The following is a 20020-nucleotide window of genomic DNA, read 5'->3' on the forward strand; positions in this document are numbered from 1 at the left end:
TGGACTAGTCTGACTACAATTTTCCAGCCAGGCTTCGATTCCTGCTGCCTGTGGTACGGGCAGCATGAATAAGGCAACACGTTACCTTTATAGAAACTCTCACTGCAAGCCGTGACCACTTCCATCCAATGCTGGAAATTAGGGGGCAGCCATGACATACCACATTTTAATCATCTTGTTCCTGAAAATACTAGAAATAAATTAAAGACGCATTTCTTTTCAAAATTTTTTTTTATTTTTCTTAAGTTAGAAAAACAAAATATATTTCTCTCACCTGTACATATTGCATAGTCTTCTGTTAAACGAGATATACTTTAAATAACATTTGTCTTCAAAAAAATAAAAAATAATACGTGCAAAATGAAATGGCTCTTATCACATAAAAAACCCCAAACATCTTAGAAAAAGTCTCTGAATTTCCCAGATGGACAGTTACAAATGAGATCAGCTCCCCACTGAAGATTATAGAAAAATCTGATTAATAAATCCGTGTCAAGTGGACAATTGCACGGTTTGGATAACCATTAAGCTGCCTCTCCTTACCCGTGTCCCTGTCTCAAGAGCTTGTCCGGTCTTTGACTCGACACTTTTTTGTTCTACGTGACGGTGAGAGATACGCACACTGTCAGGATTCCCCTGTCAGCTGTGCAGTTGGGCGGTCACGTGACGGCTTGTGACCTATATACTCGTCATGTGACGACTAGACTTGTGCTTCTCTCAAGTCACTGCCAATGAGAAGCCGGGTGAGACTAGTCTGCATGTGACTGCCACTTGCACAGGCAACACAGGGAAGTCGTGATTGTGTGCACAGCGCTCAGTCACAATTTGGCGGTCTACAATCACATAATTACAGAGACCGGACATCCCCCCCCAAAAAAAAAACAAAAAACGCGTTAGTGGGAGAAACTGTTCTGACCACAAATATGGCCAACACCTAAAACCTGATCTCCAGTTCTGTACAGGAGAAATATCAATCCCAGAAACCAGAAATGATCAAAAAGGCAGCGATATACGATATCTGTTATGGAGGGTAATCATGATAAGATCGATGTGTGAGTGAGATGGTATACACGAGGCTGCCCGCATTTATACGGCTGCAAGGGAGGCTACGCGTACACCTGTGATTCGGCATACGCATCGATTCCAACCATGTAGAATAATACTTTCATGACCGGATGCGATTCTTGATGAGAATTACCGTCATCTTTAGTTAAATTGAACCAAATGTTTTTCTTTATGGATTACGATAATTAAATTTTTGCCAAATCACAGCATCTGAACCTGTAGAGAAGGCTCAATAAACCAACAAAACCTGTAACCGTGAACTACAAAAAGGCAACCCAGGGATCAAATCTATATTCTAAGAGCAGGGAACTAGTGTCCTAATTAGTGGGAGCTGTCAGACCTGTTGCTTTGCGTAAATATACACCTAGTGTAAATGCCGCTATTCTCCTGAATTAGGCGGTAACATTTCTTTGGCTCCTGCGCTTCTCCATATATATTTTATAGCCAAGTGAATGTTATGTACGCGCCCACGAGGAGTGGATGACCTCGCCCACGAGGAGTGGATGACCTCGCCCACGAGGAGTGGATGACCTCGCCCACGAGGAGTGGATGACCTCGCCCACGAGGAGTGGATGACCTCGCCCACGAGGAGTGGATGACCTCGCCCACGAGGAGTGGATGACCTCGCCCACGAGGAGTGGATGACTCACTTCCTGAATATACTAGATTTATGTACTGGGAAGAGAGGGCCATATCAGGAACAGAGAAGCGCAGAAACCAAAGCAATGCCAGATTTAGAAGAGTGGCATTTACACCAGGGTAAAAAAAAAAAAAAAAAATTTAGACATTTACGGAAAACAATAAGTCCTCTTTACAGTAAGTGTTTGTTTTTGTTTTTTTTTTTTGGGGGGGGTGGGGGATTCCAAGCTGCACATACAGACTATGGACGAGGGAGGTAGTTTTTTCTTGGAACAATGCAGCCATGGTTTTCTCATCCTATATAACCTTAGTAGCTGTAGATTAAAGTGTAGATCAAAATATGGTCTCCTAAAGTGCCAATGGAGGCCAGACACACCGGACTACCCTCAATCACTTACAAGTTAAGTAGGGTGACGGAACTCCCAGCAGAGGGTCATCATTCGTCAGCCATTGGCACCTTAGGAGCCAAACTTTGACGCATAACGTAAATTACCCATCTGAAAAGGCGTCCATCCTCCCACCTCCCCCATTAGAAACCATGAACATATCCCTGGGATACTAAAGAACCTGATATTTAAGATATACCTTCACACAAACACAATGATTGCTATTGCGTAGAAGTCAATATTTAAAATCGGAAGCCATTTATGTCTTGTAGATGACTAATGACAACAAATCCTTCAACAAGTACATACATTATATGGCTGTTTCAGACAAGTAATAGAAAAAAAAATTACTTCTGCGGTCACTTGATATTTCACATTATGTGGCATCTTAGGTCCACTGGATTATAGAAGACGTAAAAAAATAAAAATAAATAAAGTTAGGAGGTAAAAGTAAAAAAACAAAAACAAAAGTGTCACATCTTTTTTTGTGCAGTCTTTGCCATGCTGTCAAGGAAAAAGACCCAACGTAAGCCCATGCAATCACTTCTCGTAATGTAGGAGCAATTCCAGCGAGGTGTCACTGGGTTGTATTTCGCAGTTTCGATACAATCAGTGTTTTATCAGCAGAAAATTTATCACTACAGGACTAGGTGTCTCAGATTCTGGTCCAGCCATACCCCTACCGATTGGCAGCTTCCTGAGTACACTGTGCATAGGCAGAAAGCAGCCAATCAGTGGTGTGGGCGGGGTTATACACAGCTCCACATTGTGAGCTCTGCTAGACCTGTATCAGAGAAAACTGATTGTATCAAATACTGCACCCAGTAAACCAAGTGATAAATCAGGCCCCTACATTATGCTGCTGTCAGATTACATGGCAAAAACATGCTAACAGATTCCCTTTAATAAACAAAATACTCCCCGATAATCAAAGCTGATCGTTGCCAAGATATGAGGTCTACAAGACGGTACATCTGGGGCACAGATAGGGGAGAATATACCAAAATATTCATTTAAGAACTTTGATTGAACTTGGGACTGAAAATGTGACTAATCTGCATATATTTTGTTTCTTCAAATATGTACAAAAATAGGTTACCGTAATTCACAATTTAAGCAAAAAAAAATTAAAACTTGAGAAACGAGGGACAGAAACGATGGCAAGCTCAAATTCTAACCATGGATGTAAAGCATGGGAAGTCTAAGAGGTAAAAAAAAAATAAAATAAGGTAAAATTATTGAACTCTGAAAAAACAAAACAAAAAAAAAAAACAAAAAACCAAAACACACAAAAAAGTAAAATAATGGTTTGGAAACATTAGCAAGAAAGAGGGCAGCGGATGTGTTGCAAATATTATCCAATCCAAGTAAAGTGACTGTGTAGCGCACCTGACAGGAGACATTTACCCTCCCCCCTCTGAAAAAAAAAAAAATTATTATATAATCTCTCTAGGGAATTAAGTTGTCCTAGTAACCAGAATGATGTCTCACAGTAACAATTTTTTTTTCCAGAAAATTGGATCCTATGGACAACAAGCATTCCCCCGTGTATTATTTTTGTAGAGCTGCCTCCATCTTTGATCCTCCACAGCACCAAAGTCTTAAAAATTGCTACATAAAAAAGTACAAATCTTCACAGAAGACAAGGTGAACCGACTGCCCTTGGGCATTTACCCCCAGGTCACCCCCATAATACATTATGGTATTAAGACTTAAGTAATATTTGGAGGCAATAGTCACCCCATGATCAGCCATGGCTGCATTGATCGAGGTGGACCTATACCACTGCATTGCTTCTGTAAACATTCAACAACCCTCGTTACTGGTCGGAGGCACTGATTCTGAACGGAACACAAGAACAAACCAGTAAAGGATAGTGTCTGTGCAAAAGTCGCATCATCTCATGGAGTCATTCCAGCTTAGTAGTCCATAATGTTCTTCTGCAAAGTCAAGACATCAAGAACCAACAAGGATTTCCTTGATGTTATCAAGATCATTTGGCTCCCTGAGACCTTGACCTGAGGTATAAGATGGAAAACTGCAAGAAGAAGGAAGCCACAGATCTTCTGAAAAAGATGATCGGCTACTTGGGGCAGGAGCTTCTCGCTCAAACACTGATGTGTCTATATCTGAAAAAGGGTCATCAAAGAAGAGGTCATTAAGGTAACCGGAATTCATGATATCAAAATTAGCAAAGGCTGCCTCCGGAGCATTCGGTTCTTCGGAAAAGACTAATGGGGCATTTTGCACAGATAAGGCCTGGGAACTTAAGGCCACAGAGCTTGTAGTGTCCTCCATATTAACGGAAACATCCGAGACACCAGAAGCCAAGGAGACTACACTAGGCACTTGCTCCACCAATGACGTGTCCATAGATTCTGAGGTTTCTGAAAGGGAAGCAGCCAGAATCAACTCATTTATCAGTTCTATGTCTTGCAAAGAATCAGGGTTGGAGTTGAACAACTCTTCCTTTACAATTGCACCTTGATTACACGATGGTTGAGAAAGCAATCCAGGACCAGTGTTGTTGGAGGACTTTTGCTTGATTTCTGAATCCTGGGAGCCAAGAGGTTGCTGATTTTTCTGATTATTTTGAGGGCAACTATCATCTAAAACGTTCTCCAGCTCTTTTAAAATGGAAGCGATGGCTGTAGTCAGAGCAAAGTCATCTTCCATAGGTGAGGCGATGTTCTCCGTATCTTGAGGAAGAACAGAACCTACGGCCTGTCCAGCCAGTGGATCACATGCACCTGACATACTACCTTCTACATATGGGACATTACATCGATTTTCAAGGTGGATCTCCTCTTGGATGATTCTCAGGGTGTTGGCGATAAGAACGTAGCGTCGTAAACTAGGCTCCATCATCGTTCGTCCCTTGTTGAACTTCTCGAGTGACATATTCAGTAGGGATTGACGGAAGAAGACATAACTATCTGTCTGAAAGGACAGATGCCCATCCAGTTCTGATTCCTCCCAGTCCGGAATCTTCCTCTTGATGCCTTTGGTAGGCATGGCCAACTGGAAATAAGAAAAAACATGGTCAATAGATCATAAATACCATGTTCCGTAAACTTGAACGAACTGCAATAGTGTAATACCAAGAGTATCAAGGTTATATGGTGTATATTAAAAAAAAAAAAAACCCACACTTAAAAAGGCGTTTACTGGGACCGTCAATATCAAAATCGTTGGATCTCCTGGAACCTCTATTAACTTACTGATCAAGAGGCATGGAAAGGTGACCACATTGGTCATGCCTCCTCCAAGATGGCCACTGCAGTGGCTTTGGGAGCACAGGGCAAGTCTGAACCATGCTTCCTCTGCCATTCCTGTGAAGTGGAGGCAAGGTTTAGACTAACCTACGTGGTGGCCATCTTGGATGCAGAATGACTACAGCACAGATCTCCGCACAAGAAGGCAAAATGGAGGGCACCAGGTAGGGCAACGATACATGACAAATGTACAGTAAATGTTCATTGCCAGGTTGGAGGACCACCTCTTAGAAGGGTGGCCCTGACCGATATCCTTTCAGCTTGGTGTTCAGGATCAGACTACTGCTCCGTTCATTATTATTGGGAGAGGCAGAGATTGCCGAGAACAGCAATCGGCTGATCTTCGGTATTCCCGTCACTAACGGATGGAGCATGTTTGATCACCGCTCCGCTAATTGTCAATTGGACTGCCAGTATACAGCTAAATATTGGGGGGTTTAGAGAATGACTCAACTAAGGAGAAATGGGATCCATTGTTACGATCACAATCTCCAAGGTTGTCCCAACCAGGGCACAAACCTCTCAGATCAGATGCCCATGCGCCATAACAGGGATTAAGGGGAAAAAAAAAATTCAATATAGCTCCATGGTCAAAGTGTCCGATCTTGTGTTTATTATGGGGTGTATGAGGCTGGAATGGGCTTGGAGAGATCCATCCTAGACATTGTATGCTCTACACCTTTGGCTATCCAGCCGTCACAAGCAGTTCTACTACTGCACCAGAACTGGGGGCCAAATTTAAGGATGGCAGTAAGTTATCAGCACGGTGACACTATAGATCCCCCATTACAAAATGGATGTAAAGTGTCCACGATTGCCTCTGGCATCCTGCGGCAGTGGGCGTTCGGATCATCCAGAAAGAACCGATGGAATAACTTTCTGCAGTGAGATATCGGCGCAGAGCTCAGACACTGGAAGCTAATAGACAAGTACATTTTCTTTTTTTCTTCCTCAGAGCTGCAAGGAGATCCTATTACAAGACAAGTCTCATCTCTAATCCTCCCCCACCTCTGTATGAAAAGCCCACCCTCCCCCTCCTTTATCGCCTGCTCCTCCCTACTCTCTGCTGGGATTCAGAAAAACAACCTGACTACCATCTTACAAAATACCAACATCCTCCTCCTGTAATGGGTGGTGGCAGCACAGGTGCAATCAGATGTGCAGATGAAGAATGGGCACAGCATTTCTACATACAATGAGAGGTGGAGGACCTGACCGGTCAGCGATCGCCCCTGTAATCCACTGCCAATACCACCAGCAAGACAGGAGGTGGAGGACCTGACCGGTCAGTGATCGCCCCTGTAATCCACTGCCAATACCACCAGCAAGACAGGAGGTGGAGGACCTGACCGGTCAGTGATCGCCCCTGTAATCCACTGCCAATACCACCAGCAAGACAGGAGGTGGAGGACCTGACCGGTCAGTGATCGCCCCTGTAATCCACTGCCAATACCACCAGCGAGACAGGAGGTGGAGGACCTGACCGGTCAGTGATCGCCCCTGTAATCCACTGCCAATACCACCAGGGAGACAGGAGGTGGAGGACCTGACCGGTCAGTGATCGCCCCTGTAATCCACTGCCAATACCACCAGCGAGACAGGAGGTGGAGGACCTGACCGGTCAGTGATCGCCCCTGTAATCCACTGCCAATACCACCAGCGAGACAGGAGGTGGAGGACCTGACCAGTCAGTGATCGCCCCTGTAATCCACTGCCAATACAACCAGCGAGACAGGAGGTGGAGGACCTGACCGGTCAGTGATCGCCCCTGTAATCCACTGCCAATACCACCAGCGAGACAGGAGGTGGAGGACCTGACCGGTCAGTGATCGCCCCTGTAATGCACTGCCAATACCACCAGTGAGACAGGAGGTGGAGGACCTGACCGGTCAGTGATCGCCCCTGTAATGCACTGCCAATACCACCAGTGAGACAGGAGGTAGAGGACCTGACCGGTCAGTGATCGCCCCTGTAATCCACTGCCAATACCACCAGCGAGACAGGAGGTGGAGGACCTGACCGGTCAGTGATCGCCCCTGTAATGCACTGCCAATACCACCAGTGAGACAGGAGGTGAAGGACCTGACCGGTCAGTGATCGCCCTTGTAATCCACTGCCAATACCACCAGTGAGACAGGAGGTAGAGGACCTGACCGGTCAGTGATCGCCCTTGTAATCCACTGCCAATACCACCAGGGAGACAGGAGGTGGAGGACCTGACCGGTCAGTGATCGCCCCTGTAATGCACTGCCAATACCACCAGTGAGACAGGAGGTGGAGGACCTGACCGGTCAGTGATCGCCCCTGTAATGCACTGCCAATACCACCAGTGAGACAGGAGGTGGAGGACCTGACCGGTCAGTGATCGCCCCTGTAATGCACTGCCAATACCACCAGTGAGACAGGAGGTGGAGGACCTGACCGGTCAGTGATCGCCCCTGTAATGCACTGCCAATACCACCAGTGAGACAGGAGGTAGAGGACCTGACCGGTCAGTGATCGCCCCTGTAATGCACTGCCAATACCACCAGTGAGACAGGAGGTGAAGGACCTGACCGGTCAGTGATCGCCCTTGTAATCCACTGCCAATACCACCAGGGAGACAGGAGGTGAAGGACCTGACCGGTCAGTGATCGCCCTTGTAATCCACTGCCAATACCACCAGCGAGACAGGAGGTGGAGGACCTGACCGGTCAGTGATCGCCCCTGTAATCCACTGCCAATACCACCAGCGAGACAGGAGGTGGAGGACCTGACCGGTCAGTGATCGCCCCTGTAATGCACTGCCAATACCACCAGTGAGACAGGAGGTGAAGGACCTGACCGGTCAGTGATCGCCCTTGTAATCCACTGCCAATACCACCAGGGAGACAGGAGGTGGAGGACCTGACCGGTCAGTGATCGCCCCTGTAATGCACTGCCAATACCACCAGTGAGACAGGAGGTGGAGGACCTGACCGGTCAGTGATCGCCCCTGTAATGCACTGCCAATACCACCAGTGAGACAGGAGGTGGAGGACCTGACCGGTCAGTGATCGCCCCTGTAATGCACTGCCAATACCACCAGTGAGACAGGAGGTGGAGGACCTGACCGGTCAGTGATCGCCCCTGTAATGCACTGCCAATACCACCAGTGAGACAGGAGGTGGAGGACCTGACCGGTCAGTGATCGCCCCTGTAATGCACTGCCAATACCACCAGTGAGACAGGAGGTGGAGGACCTGACCGGTCAGTGATCGCCCTTGTAATCCACTGCCAATACCACCAGCGAGACAGGAGGTGGAGGACCTGACCGAATAAGGTCAGAATAAGGTCTACAAAGCCCCCTGAAACTCTGCCATAAACTCAGTAAATGCCAACTATGTCTGTGCACCACCCAATCAGCTCTGCCCCTTCCATCACCCCAAGTATCTCTAAATCAGCTGTTCCTTCCATCAAACCAGGTGCACCTAAACTGGCTCTGCCCCTGCCAACGCACCAGGTGCCCATCCAGTGCTCGGGAATATTCGCACCCCACACCCAAATCGGCCATACCCCCCCAGTCAGCCCTGCCCCTTCCACCACACCAAGGTTGACTCCCAATCACCACTGCCCCTTCCTCAACACGGAGGTAACCGCGCCCTTTCCATCGCAGAGTTGATCCCCAAATTGCCCCGGCCATTGCACCATAATCGTACCTGCCCAATGCACGGAGTGACTCCCAAGTCACCTCTGCCCCAATGCACCAGGTGCCCCCAAATCGCCTCTGCCCCTTCCATCACATGGAGTGACCCCAAATCACCTCTGCCCCTTCCATCGCACGGAGTGCCCCCAAATCACCTCTGCCCCTTCCATCGCACGGAGTGCCCCCAAATCCCCTCTGCCCCTTCCATCACACGGAGTGCCCCCAAATCCCCTCTGCCCCTTCCATCGCACGGAGTGCCCCCAAATCACCTCTGCCCCTTCCATCGCACGGAGTGCCCCCAAATCACCTCTGCCCCTTCCATCGCACGGAGTGCCCCCAAATCCCCTCTGCCCCTTCCATCACACGGAGTGCCCCCAAATCACCTCTGCCCCTTCCATCACACGGAGTGCCCCCAAATCACCTCTGCCCCTTCCATCACACGGAGTGCCCCCAAATCCCCTCTGCCCCTTCCATCACACGGAGTGCCCCCAAATCACCTCTGCCCCTTCCATCGCACGGAGTGCCCCCAAATCACCTCTGCCCCTTCCATCACACGGAGTGCCCCCAAATCACCTCTGCCCCTTCCATCGCACGGAGTGCCCCCAAATCCCCTCTGCCCCTTCCATCACACGGAGTGCCCCCAAATCCCCTCTGCCCCTTCCATCGCACGGAGTGCCCCCAAATCACCTCTGCCCCTTCCATCGCACGGAGTGCCCCCAAATCCCCTCTGCCCCTTCCATCACACGGAGTGCCCCCAAATCACCTCTGCCCCTTCCATCACACGGAGTGCCCCCAAATCCCCTCTGCCCCTTCCATCACACGGAGTGCCCCCAAATCACCTCTGCCCCTTCCATCACACGGAGTGCCCCCAAATCCCCTCTGCCCCTTCCATCACACGGAGTGCCCCCAAATCCCCTCTGCCCCTTCCATCACACGGAGTGCCCCCAAATCCCCTCTGCCCCTTCCATCGCACGGAGTGCCCCCAAATCACCTCTGCCCCTTCCATCGCACGGAGTGCCCCCAAATCCCCTCTGCCCCTTCCATCACACGGAGTGCCCCCAAATCACCTCTGCCCCTTCCATCACACGGAGTGCCCCCAAATCCCCTCTGCCCCGTCCATCGCACGGAGTGACCCCAAATCACCTCTGCCCCTTCCATCACACGGAGTGACCCCAAATCACCTCTGCCCCTTCCATCACACGGAGTGCCCCCAAATCCCCTCTGCCCCTTCCATCACACGGAGTGCCCCCAAATCCCCTCTGCCCCTTCCATCACACGGAGTGCCCCCAAATCCCCTCTGCCCCTTCCATCACACGGAGTGCCCCCAAATCCCCTCTGCCCCGTCCATCACACGGAGTGACCCCAAATCACCTCTGCCCCTTCCATCACACGGAGTGCCCCCAAATCCCCTCTGCCCCTTCCATCACACGGAGTGCCCCCAAATCCCCTCTGCCCCTTCCATCACACGGAGTGCCCCCAAATCACCTCTGCCCCTTCCATCACACGGAGTGACCCCAAATCACCTCTGCCCCTTCCATCGCACGGAGTGCCCCCAAATCCCCTCTGCCCCTTCCATCACACGGAGTGCCCCCAAATCACCTCTGCCCCTTCCATCACATGGAGTGACCCCAAATCCCCTCTGCCCCTTCCATCGCACGGAGTGCCCCCAAATCCCCTCTGCCCCTTCTACACCAGGTGTCCTGCACCTGATTGGCTTTAACCTGTTAAATGCACAAGGCTCCAGCCCTCCCCAATCAGCTGCGCCCCTCCCAGTACACGGGGGTCCAGTAGCCCAATAACTATAAATCAGCTTCCTCTAAACCGCATTAAATGGAAGGCAAAGCCGCAATGTCTGCACTACACCGCAGCGATCGTATGCAATATAACAGGCACATGATACAGGAGAGAGATCGTATGCGATCATATTCCGCGATCACACAGGATGACTGCACTGCAGCCACAGTGCGATACTTACACGTCCGCTGAGCGCCGGGTGCGGAGCCGCTACCGTGCACCGCACATCTCCCTCCTCGGTTACACTAGTACAAACCCTTCCCGCCGCCGCATTCAAGTTTAGTATCTACTGCTACAGCAGCGCCCCGCCCACCTGTGACGCAAAGCACCACGGGAACTGTAGTGTCCCACAGAGTTCCTTAAAGTAAGGTTCCAAGGCGGAAGAAACTACAATTCCCGCAATGCAATTGGGCAGCGCGGGACGACGCATGCGTAAAGTATGCAGCTTGCTTAAATGAGTGGGTTTTTAATTTAAAGAGACAGCGTCCCAGGTAGGTAACCAGCGTGCAGCCAGTATAGGTGAGCGGTAAAGTTGCACGCCCTGTAGCCAATAGTTCAGGGACTGTGAGGGTTTACATTGGTGCTGGATGTAGTTTGTTTTTATGTATGCATAATCCTCCTGTGCTGCGGAATATGCTGGTGCTATAGAAATCGGGGATGAAAGTAAGTGCATCAGCAGAGGGGATGGCAGTGTCCTCTGCACTGGCTGAAGAGGGCCCCTGTGCAAGAACAATATATATAATAATAATATATGGGCCCTTTACAGTCCGATAGCTCATAATGCACATTTGCACCTGCCTGGGCTGTAGTAGTGGCCCCTTCTGCCTCCGGGCCCCTATGCGGCTGCACCAATGATCTGTCCGCCCCTGGGAGGCTTTTAGGCAGGTAGCCATGGACTAATACTAGCCACAAGTCTAGGCTCCTTATTTCTCATGCTTGCTGACATATCGCCATCATAGTCCGCAGCGGCGGCACTTGTCAAACCAAAGCAGTCATGCAGAGATTACTATAGCCCCCCTGTGCCACCTACCTGATCACCCAGTCCGCAGGGGGCACCACATTCAATCCTTCAGCCTCCCCAGCAAGGAGGAAAAAAGTCTGTTTCCCCCAGGATTCATGCTGTACAGTTAGGACCTGTCCCCTGACACCCTCCTCTCAGCTGCACTCACAAACATGCCCAGCCCTGCTGCTTCTCCTGCCTTCCCATTGGCAGGGAATGCGACCTGGCATGCAAATCCCGGCAGCTGATTGGCTGAGGATGTGCAGTCCCGCCCTCAGCTGCTCCTCCAGCCTTTACTATTGCACTGGAGGGGGTGGGGAGGTCCCCCTTCACCCCTATACAGCGGGGTCCTGAGAGGTCCCAGGATGCAGAGTGACAGGTCAGGAGGGGACCGCTGCACACTCACAGCTTATTAATTCTTCCCATAATGGCTGTAACTCCCATTATAGGGGACGTGCACCCGTCAACCCCCCGTATACACAGGACGCGGGGTCTTTACGTTAGAGAAGCCATGGCTAGATGCAGATCTTCCTACTACACGTCTTGGCTATGAATCTTGGGGGCAATGATATAGATTCCGTACCATCGTACAGTCCGGAGAAGGACGGGGCGACGTGTCGGGACTTGTCGTTTCATAACTATTCTAGAGCTGTGATTTTGCTGTAAAAGAAAAAAAAAAGACTAACGTGCACCTTACATGAAAATGTGAACCATTTGTGACCAACAAGAGAAAAATATCAAAACCGGTTTGGAAACCCATGTATCTGTGCTGCTGCTACAGAAGAATTCATTGGATGCAGCGCCGCAATACAACACCATAGGAAGTCAGTAGATGTGGTGTAGCCAAAGCCTAAGGGTCCATTCATACATGTCGGGTTTAGACTCTTTCAGACTATAATCCACATGTGGTACAGGAACGATTTGCATCCGAAACATATGAGTCGCCTCTGCCCCTTCCATCACACGTAGTGACCCCAAATCACCTCTGCCCCTTCCATCACACGTAGTGACCCCAAGTCGCCTCTGCCCCTTCCATCTCATGGAGTGACCCCAAGTCGCCTCTGCCCCTTCCATCACACGTAGTGACCCCAAATCACCTCTGCCCCTTCCATCACACGTAGTGACCCCAAGTCGCCTCTGCCCCTTCCATCTCATGGAGTGACCCCAAGTCGCCTCTGCCCCTTCCATCGCACAGTGACCCCAAGTCGCCTCTGCCCCTTCCATCTCATGGAGTGACCCCAAGTCGCCTCTGCCCCTTCCATCTCATGGAGTGACCCCAAGTCGCCTCTGCCCCTTCCATCACACAGAGTGACCCCAAGTCACCTCTGCCCCTTCTATCGCACAGTGACCCCAAATCGCCTCTGCCCCTTCATCACACAGTGACCCCAAGTCACCTCTGCCCCTTCCATCACACGTAGTGACCCCAAGTCGCCTCTGCCCCTTCCATCACACACAGTGACCCCAAATCACGTCTGCCCCTTCCATCGCACGGAGTGACCCCAAGTCACCTCTGCCCCTTCCATCTCATGGAGTGACCCCAAATCGCCTCTGCCCCTTCCATCTCATGGAATGACCCCAAGTCGCCTCTGCCCCTTCCATCTCATGGAGTGACTCCAAGTCACCTCTGCCCCTTCCATCTCATGGAGTGACCCCAAGTCACCTCTGCCCCTTCCATCTCATGGAGTGACTCCAAGTCACCTCTGCCCCTTCCATCACATGGAGTGACCCCAAGTCGCCTCTGCCCCTTCCATCTCATGGAGTGACCCCAAGTCACCTCTGCCCCTTCCATCACATGGAGTGACCCCAAGTCGCCTCTGCCCCTTCCATCTCATGGAGTGACTCCAAGTCACCTCTGCCCCTTCCATCACATGGAGTGACCCCAAGTCGCCTCTGCCCCTTCCATCTCATGGAGTGACCCCAAGTTGCCTCTGCCCCTTCCATCTCATGGAGTGACTCCAAGTCGCCTCTGCCCCTTCCATCTCATGGAGTGACTCCAAGTCACCTCTGCCCCTTCCATCTCATGGAGTGACCCCAAGTCACCTCTGCCCCTTCCATCTCATGGAGTGACTCCAAGTCACCTCTGCCCCTTCCATCACACGGAGTGACCCCAAGTCACCTCTGCCCCTTCCATCTCATGGAGTGACCCCAAGTCACCTCTGCCCCTTCCATCACACGGAGTGACCCCAAGTCACCTCTGCCCCTTCCATCTCATGGAGTGACCCCAAGTCGCCTATACCCCTTCCATCTCATGGAGTGACCCCAAGTCGCCTCTGCCCCTTCCATCTCATGGAGTGACTCCAAGTCACCTCTGCCCCTTCCATCGCACAGTGACCCCAAGTCGCCTCTGCCCCTTCCATCTCATGGAGTGACCCCAAGTCACCTCTGCCCCTTCCATCGCACAGTGACCCCAAGTCGCCTCTGCCCCTTCCATCTCATGGAGTGACCCCAAGTCACCTCTGCCCCTTCCATCACATGGAGTGACCCCAAGTCACCTCTGCCCCTTCCATCTCATGGAGTGACCCCAAGTCACCTCTGCCCCTTCCATCGCACGGAGTGCCCCCAAATCACCTCTGCCCCTTCCATCGCACAGTGACCCCAAGTCGCCTCTGCCCCTTCCATCTCATGGAGTGACCCCAAGTCGCCTCTGCCCCTTCCATCTCATGGAGTGACCCCAAGTCGCCTCTGCCCCTTCCATCTCATGGAGTGACCCCAAGTCGCCTCTGCCCCTTCCATCTCATGGAGTGACCCCAAGTCGCCTCTGCCCCTTCCATCTCATGGAGTGACCCCAAGTCGCCTCTGCCCCTTCCATCACATGGAGTGACCCCAAGTCGCCTCTGCCCCTTCCATCGCACAGTGACCCCAAGTCGCCTCTGCCCCTTCCATCTCATGGAGTGACCCCAAGTCGCCTCTGCCCCTTCCATCTCATGGAGTGACCCCAAGTCGCCTCTGCCCCTTCCATCTCATGGAGTGACCCCAAGTCGCCTCTGCCCCTTCCATCACATGGAGTGACCCCAAGTCGCCTCTGCCCCTTCCATCGCACAGTGACCCCAAGTCGCCTCTGCCCCTTCCATCTCATGGAGTGACCCCAAGTCGCCTTTACCTCTTCCATCCAGGCTTGGACTGGCCCATAGGGTAATGGGAATCCCCTGGTGGGCCCCTGTGCAGATCTGGGCCCCAAACCCCACTGTATGGGCAGTACTTGGCATAATTCACTTGATTCACTCAGTACAGAAAAAAGCAAAATCTCATCATTCATTAACCAAACTACCCAGTTTATTTTTATATAGAGATATAGGTAAATTTGTGAACGAGGATAGTGTAATATATGTATGCAGGTGATGAGTGGGCCCCCACAGTCAATGTTACTGGTGGGCCCTTAGCACCCCAGTCCGACACTTCTTCCATCGCACGGAGTGACCCCCAATCACCTCTGCCGCTAGTTGGGTTCGGCCGTTTTAGACTTTTTCAGACTATAATCCACGTCTGATACAGTGACGATTTGCATCACAAACATATGAGTTGGGGAAACCTTCAGCCTCATTCACATGTAACAGAAAGTACAGTATCTGTACAGATTTCTGGCTACACAAAATAATCAGCCACAGAAATAAGTAGCAAGATACTGAGGACTAAACGTGAATCTGGCTAGAGGCGCAGTCAGACAACGCACGGACAGGCTGGCGGCTCTCCCTACTTGAGCGTGGCAGCTGCATAGAAATACATGTAGTTGTCACGCTCAGGCCGGGAGAGCCGCCAGCCAGTCCGCGCATTACGTCCTTAGGTGTCCATTTTTCATGGATAGAACACATACCCATTATAATCTATGAAGCTTTTCCCGTTTCCTATTTTTATTTTTTTTACCGACCGTATGCCCGCGGAAAAAAAACGGACGTGAGCACAGTCATCGATCTAAATTCAGCCTCTATGGATCTGTGAGTATCATGGACCGTGCACAGACGCCGTCGGTGTGTAGTGCACGCGCTGTCTTATATTTCTAATGCAGCTATCACTATCGGGGCAGGAGAGCCGCCAGCCAGTTCGGTTCGTGCGACGAGTTATACAGCCGTCTGACTGCGCCTTCAGGCTGAGTTCACACCAGCATATAATAAAAATAAAATACAATTTTTCATCTGTTTTTATACATCATCATTTATAAAAAATGACAAGAACAAATACAGTTTCCTGTGTTAAAAAATTAAGTATCCATAAAAAGCGAATGCTTTATGGTCAAACCATACACTTGAATGGGAGAGTCTCATTTGAAATATGGCAGAGTATATCGCATGCTGAAATTTTGGTCAGTGAAAAAAAAAAAAAAAAAAAATATCTATCTATCTATCTATCTATATCTCTCGATCTTCAGTGTAGATTTCGGCCGTGTTCACAGATTAGTGTGAGTGTGTTACCGTGGGAGAGAAACGGATCAATTTCCTCTCTCAGGTGTTATTCAAGTTGCATCCAATTTTCTTCTCTTATCCCCCTTTATTTTTACTTTTTTTTTTTTTTTTTTTTTACTGAAACAGGTAGACTGATCTATTGCCAAGACTCAATGGATAAAAAAGTTCAGTCTCTGTTCACACAGTGCTTTTTTGGCAGTAAAGAAGCTGCTTACAAAATGCAGGTTTTGCTGCTTTTTTTTTTTGTCCCCACACCCCAAAATATCATGATGCAACTTCTTTAGGTTTTTGCACCAAAAACACAGAAAAACCTGATTTTTAGCTCCATTTTTGTACTTTCTATGGGTGAAAAAAAACAATGTAAAACCATGGATCGCACACAGAGGACACGGACCCATTATAGCCATCTGAAGCCGTGGGGCTCGTGCACACAACCACTTTTCGCGGACCAGTGCTATCTGTGATTTGATATATATATATATATTTTTTTTTTTCTTTTTTTACCTTGGGCCGAGTGTACTGCAGATAACAAAAATGTAGATTTGTCCAATTTTGAGCCGTATGTGAGATCAAAATCGGCAATACAAGTGTATGGGTCTGTGGAAAAAATCGAATGACAGCCGAGTGCGGAAAAATTTTGACTGACTAACGGGGTGGAGAATTTTTTTTTTTTCTCCACGTCTTAAAGGGAACCTATCATTCAGGCAGCATGAATCAGACACTGGCTATGCAATTGCAACCTGGTACAGTTTACTCTGTGATGTTTCATAGCAAACATGCCTCAACAAGCCACAGGGAGACTACAGGGAGAGATCTGACTAGTCCGACGAGGTGCCTGCCTGGACTCTTCCCCGCCTGCTTCCCATGACAGACAGGACCCTCTATGTACATCTTTGACCGGATTCTTCCCCGCCTGCTCCCCATGACAGACAGGACCCTCTATGTACATCCCTGCCCGGATTCTTCCCCGCCTGCTCCCCATGACAGTCAGGACCCTCTATGTACTTCCCTGCCCGGACTCTTCCCCGCCTTCTCCCATGACAGTCAGGACCCTCTATGTACTTCCCTGCCCGGACTCTTCCCCGCCTTCTCCCATGACAGTCAGGACCCTCTATGTACTTCCCTGCCCAGAATCTTCCCCGCCTTCTCCCATGACAGACAGGACCCTCTATGTACATCCCTGCTCGGATTCTTCCCCGCCTGCTCCCCATGACAGACAGGACCCTCTATGTACATCCCTGCCCAGATTCTTCCCCGCCTGCTCCCCATGACAGACAGGACCCTCTATGTACATCCCTGCTCGGATTCTTCCCCGCCTGCTCCCCATGACAGACAGGACCCTCTATGTACATCCCTGCTCGGATTCTTCCCCGCCTGCTCCCCATGACAGACAGGACCCTCTATGTACATCCCTGCTCGGATTCTTCCCCGCCTGCTCCCCATGACAGACAGGACCCTCTTTATACATCCCTGCTCGGATTCTTCCCCGCCTGCTCCCCATGACAGACAGGACCCTCTTTATACATCCCTGCTCGGATTCTTCCCCGCCTGCTCCCCATGACAGACAGGACCCTCTATGTACATCCCTGCCCAGATTCTTCCCCGCCTGCTCCCTATGACAGACAGGACCCTCTATGTACATCCCTGCTCGGATTCTTCCCCGCCTGCTCCCCATGATAGACAGGACCCTCTATGTACATCCCTGCTCGGATTCTTCCCCCGCCTGCTCCCCATGACAGACAGGACCCTCTATGTACATCCCTGCCCAGATTCTTCCCTGCCTGCTCCCCATGACAGACAGGACCCTCTTTATACATCCCTGCTCGGATTCTTCCCCGCCTGCTCCCCATGACAGACAGGACCCTCTATGTACAGAGGTGGGGAGGTTCTGTCAGTCAATTGGAGGGGAGGGGGAGAATCTGGGCTGCATTGGACTAGTCCCGTCTCTCCCTGTAGTCTCTGAATAAGCTTCCTTATTTCTGCCTTTCCTACTACAAAGAAATGAAAACATTAGATTTTTTATTTTATTTTTTTAAAACCTCCTTATGCACAGAATTTTGTGCAGCGCCACTCGCAGACGCATGCACGGAGCGATCTTACGGCAAGTATAATGCATTGCACATTCTTTACGCCCACGTTTCCTGAGAGTTTCTTTGCAGGAAGCAAGACTTCCTGAGGAACCTGTGGAGGACCCAGTCTACGACATTTCTATCTGAAGTCTATGCCCTTCGGAGCCAGGTACTACACCTGGCCAATGAGACTGAGGTCCCCATGAAATCCAGTAGGGATCTTGTTGCTGTATTTGTTGGTGCTTTGCAAACAATGGGGCAGCCACATTGGGTACATTGAGATGTAGAGAAGGTCACTGGAAGTATAGACAGAAAAGGACTAAAAATGCATAAGGACTCCACCCCACCAGAGAAGAAAATCTAGAAAATGCTCCTTCCATCTCAGCCCCCTCCTCAGAGAAATCCTTACACCTTTCCTCCCCCACACCCTTCTGCCCTTCTTTGAACTTTAGTCTTGCACTTTCTCCCTGTACAGCATGTCTCCTCTGCAAGGATCTTCTGAACCAGTTGCCTTCTTCCACCACCAGTACCATAATAGTCAGTCGGCCTTCTTCCACAAGCATCCTGCCCCCCCCCCCCAATTTTGTCTATGCTTAAGATAAATTAGTAGATAAAGGGACTGTATGATAGAAAACCAGAAAACCATGGCAGCCTCTAGATAAGGCGCCAGTCTTGTTCATTTCTCAGCTACTCAAACTTGGCCCAGTGACCGTAAAAATGCAACTTAGCTGCTGTACCACGTGCAGCCCATGGGCAAAATAGACGTTTTGGTAGGACACCAGTCTGGTTTACTAGCCATTGATATCTCTAAGATGGGGTACAGGAGGCCTGATTTTTATGGTACAGCCTCATGCATCTCCACCTTTAGGGGGAACAAGTGCAGCAGTTCCTCACTGATACCTTGTTCCTTCATTCACGACTTTAGGTGGGCATGGATTTTGGTGCACGTTTGACCTAGAGTTTTTGGTGTCCAAGACAATATGGAATGGTTCTCCTCTTCCTAGTTTAATTTGGGGACAGCGTCTGAAGGAACGAAACATCTGACAAAATGATGGGACGTTCTCACCCCTGCATCTATCATCTGTATATTGGGAGTCTATATGTAAAGAAGACGTTATTTAACAGACCATTTTGATCTACAGGTGCAATGGCTCCGTTCGGCTACATTCACACAACCGTATTTTCGGTCCAAGTGCTATCTGTAAAAACTGACAGCACTTGGACAAATGTTAGGGTGTGTTCAGACTGACTTTTTTTTTTTTCAGGAGGTTTTTGAAGCAGAAACTGAGAGGAAACTCTCCAGTTCCTCCTCAAAAATAACTCAAAAACTTGGAGTTTCTGCTCCAGACTTTCAACAAAAAATAAAGACTTGGCGTGAACATACCCTTATTCCATGGGGCTGTTCAGATGTTTTCACACGGGCCGAATTTCTGCATGGAAAAAAAAAGACGCAGCGTGCACTAGTCTGTTCCCGTTATGGTTGAGACTCCTCTATTCAGGTTAGTGGGTGCACACAAAAAATCTGATCCCATACATATGTTGTGTCTGATTTTTATAAATTTGTAAATGTTAATAACTGTTGATCACAGTGTGATCCAATTTTCTCAGAGGAGAAGGAGGATACAAATCCTCGCACATACGGTTCTCAGAAAAAAAAACACGGACATGTGAACAGTCACATAGACTAAATGTGTACGTGTTCTATCCGTGAAAATCACAGTTAAAACACGT

General features: G+C 49.7%; 1 protein-coding gene across 2 annotated transcripts; it reads right to left on the reverse strand.

The window, feature by feature from the left end:
• Nucleotides 1-244: 244 nt before the first annotated feature.
• On the reverse strand, nucleotides 245-11980 carry LOC138661822 (cell division cycle-associated protein 4-like). Of its 2 annotated transcripts, none has more exons than XM_069746754.1 (2): nucleotides 11854-11980; nucleotides 245-5111 (listed from the first exon to the last, which is right to left on the reverse strand). In XM_069746754.1, the coding sequence occupies exon 2, from the start codon at nucleotides 5103-5105 to the stop codon at nucleotides 4047-4049; it is 1059 nt and encodes a 352-aa protein (XP_069602855.1). In that variant the 5' UTR covers nucleotides 5106-5111; nucleotides 11854-11980; the 3' UTR covers nucleotides 245-4046. The 2 variants fall into 2 exon arrangements, with proteins under 2 accessions (XP_069602855.1, XP_069602856.1); XM_069746755.1 differs by lacking the exon at nucleotides 11854-11980 and adding an exon at nucleotides 11005-11069 and having other exon boundaries at nucleotides 1914-5111.
• Between the last annotated feature and the right edge of the window lie 8040 nt (nucleotides 11981-20020).

Source organism: Ranitomeya imitator, chromosome 2, assembly GCF_032444005.1.
Source record: "Ranitomeya imitator isolate aRanImi1 chromosome 2, aRanImi1.pri, whole genome shotgun sequence".
Classification (NCBI taxonomy): Eukaryota; Metazoa; Chordata; class Amphibia; order Anura; family Dendrobatidae; genus Ranitomeya; species Ranitomeya imitator.

Excerpts from the sequence above, each read along its gene's own strand:
- LOC138661822 (XM_069746754.1), bottom strand. The coding sequence starts at position 5,105 with ATGCCTACCAAAGGCATCAAGAGGAAGATTCCGGACTGGGAGGAATCA.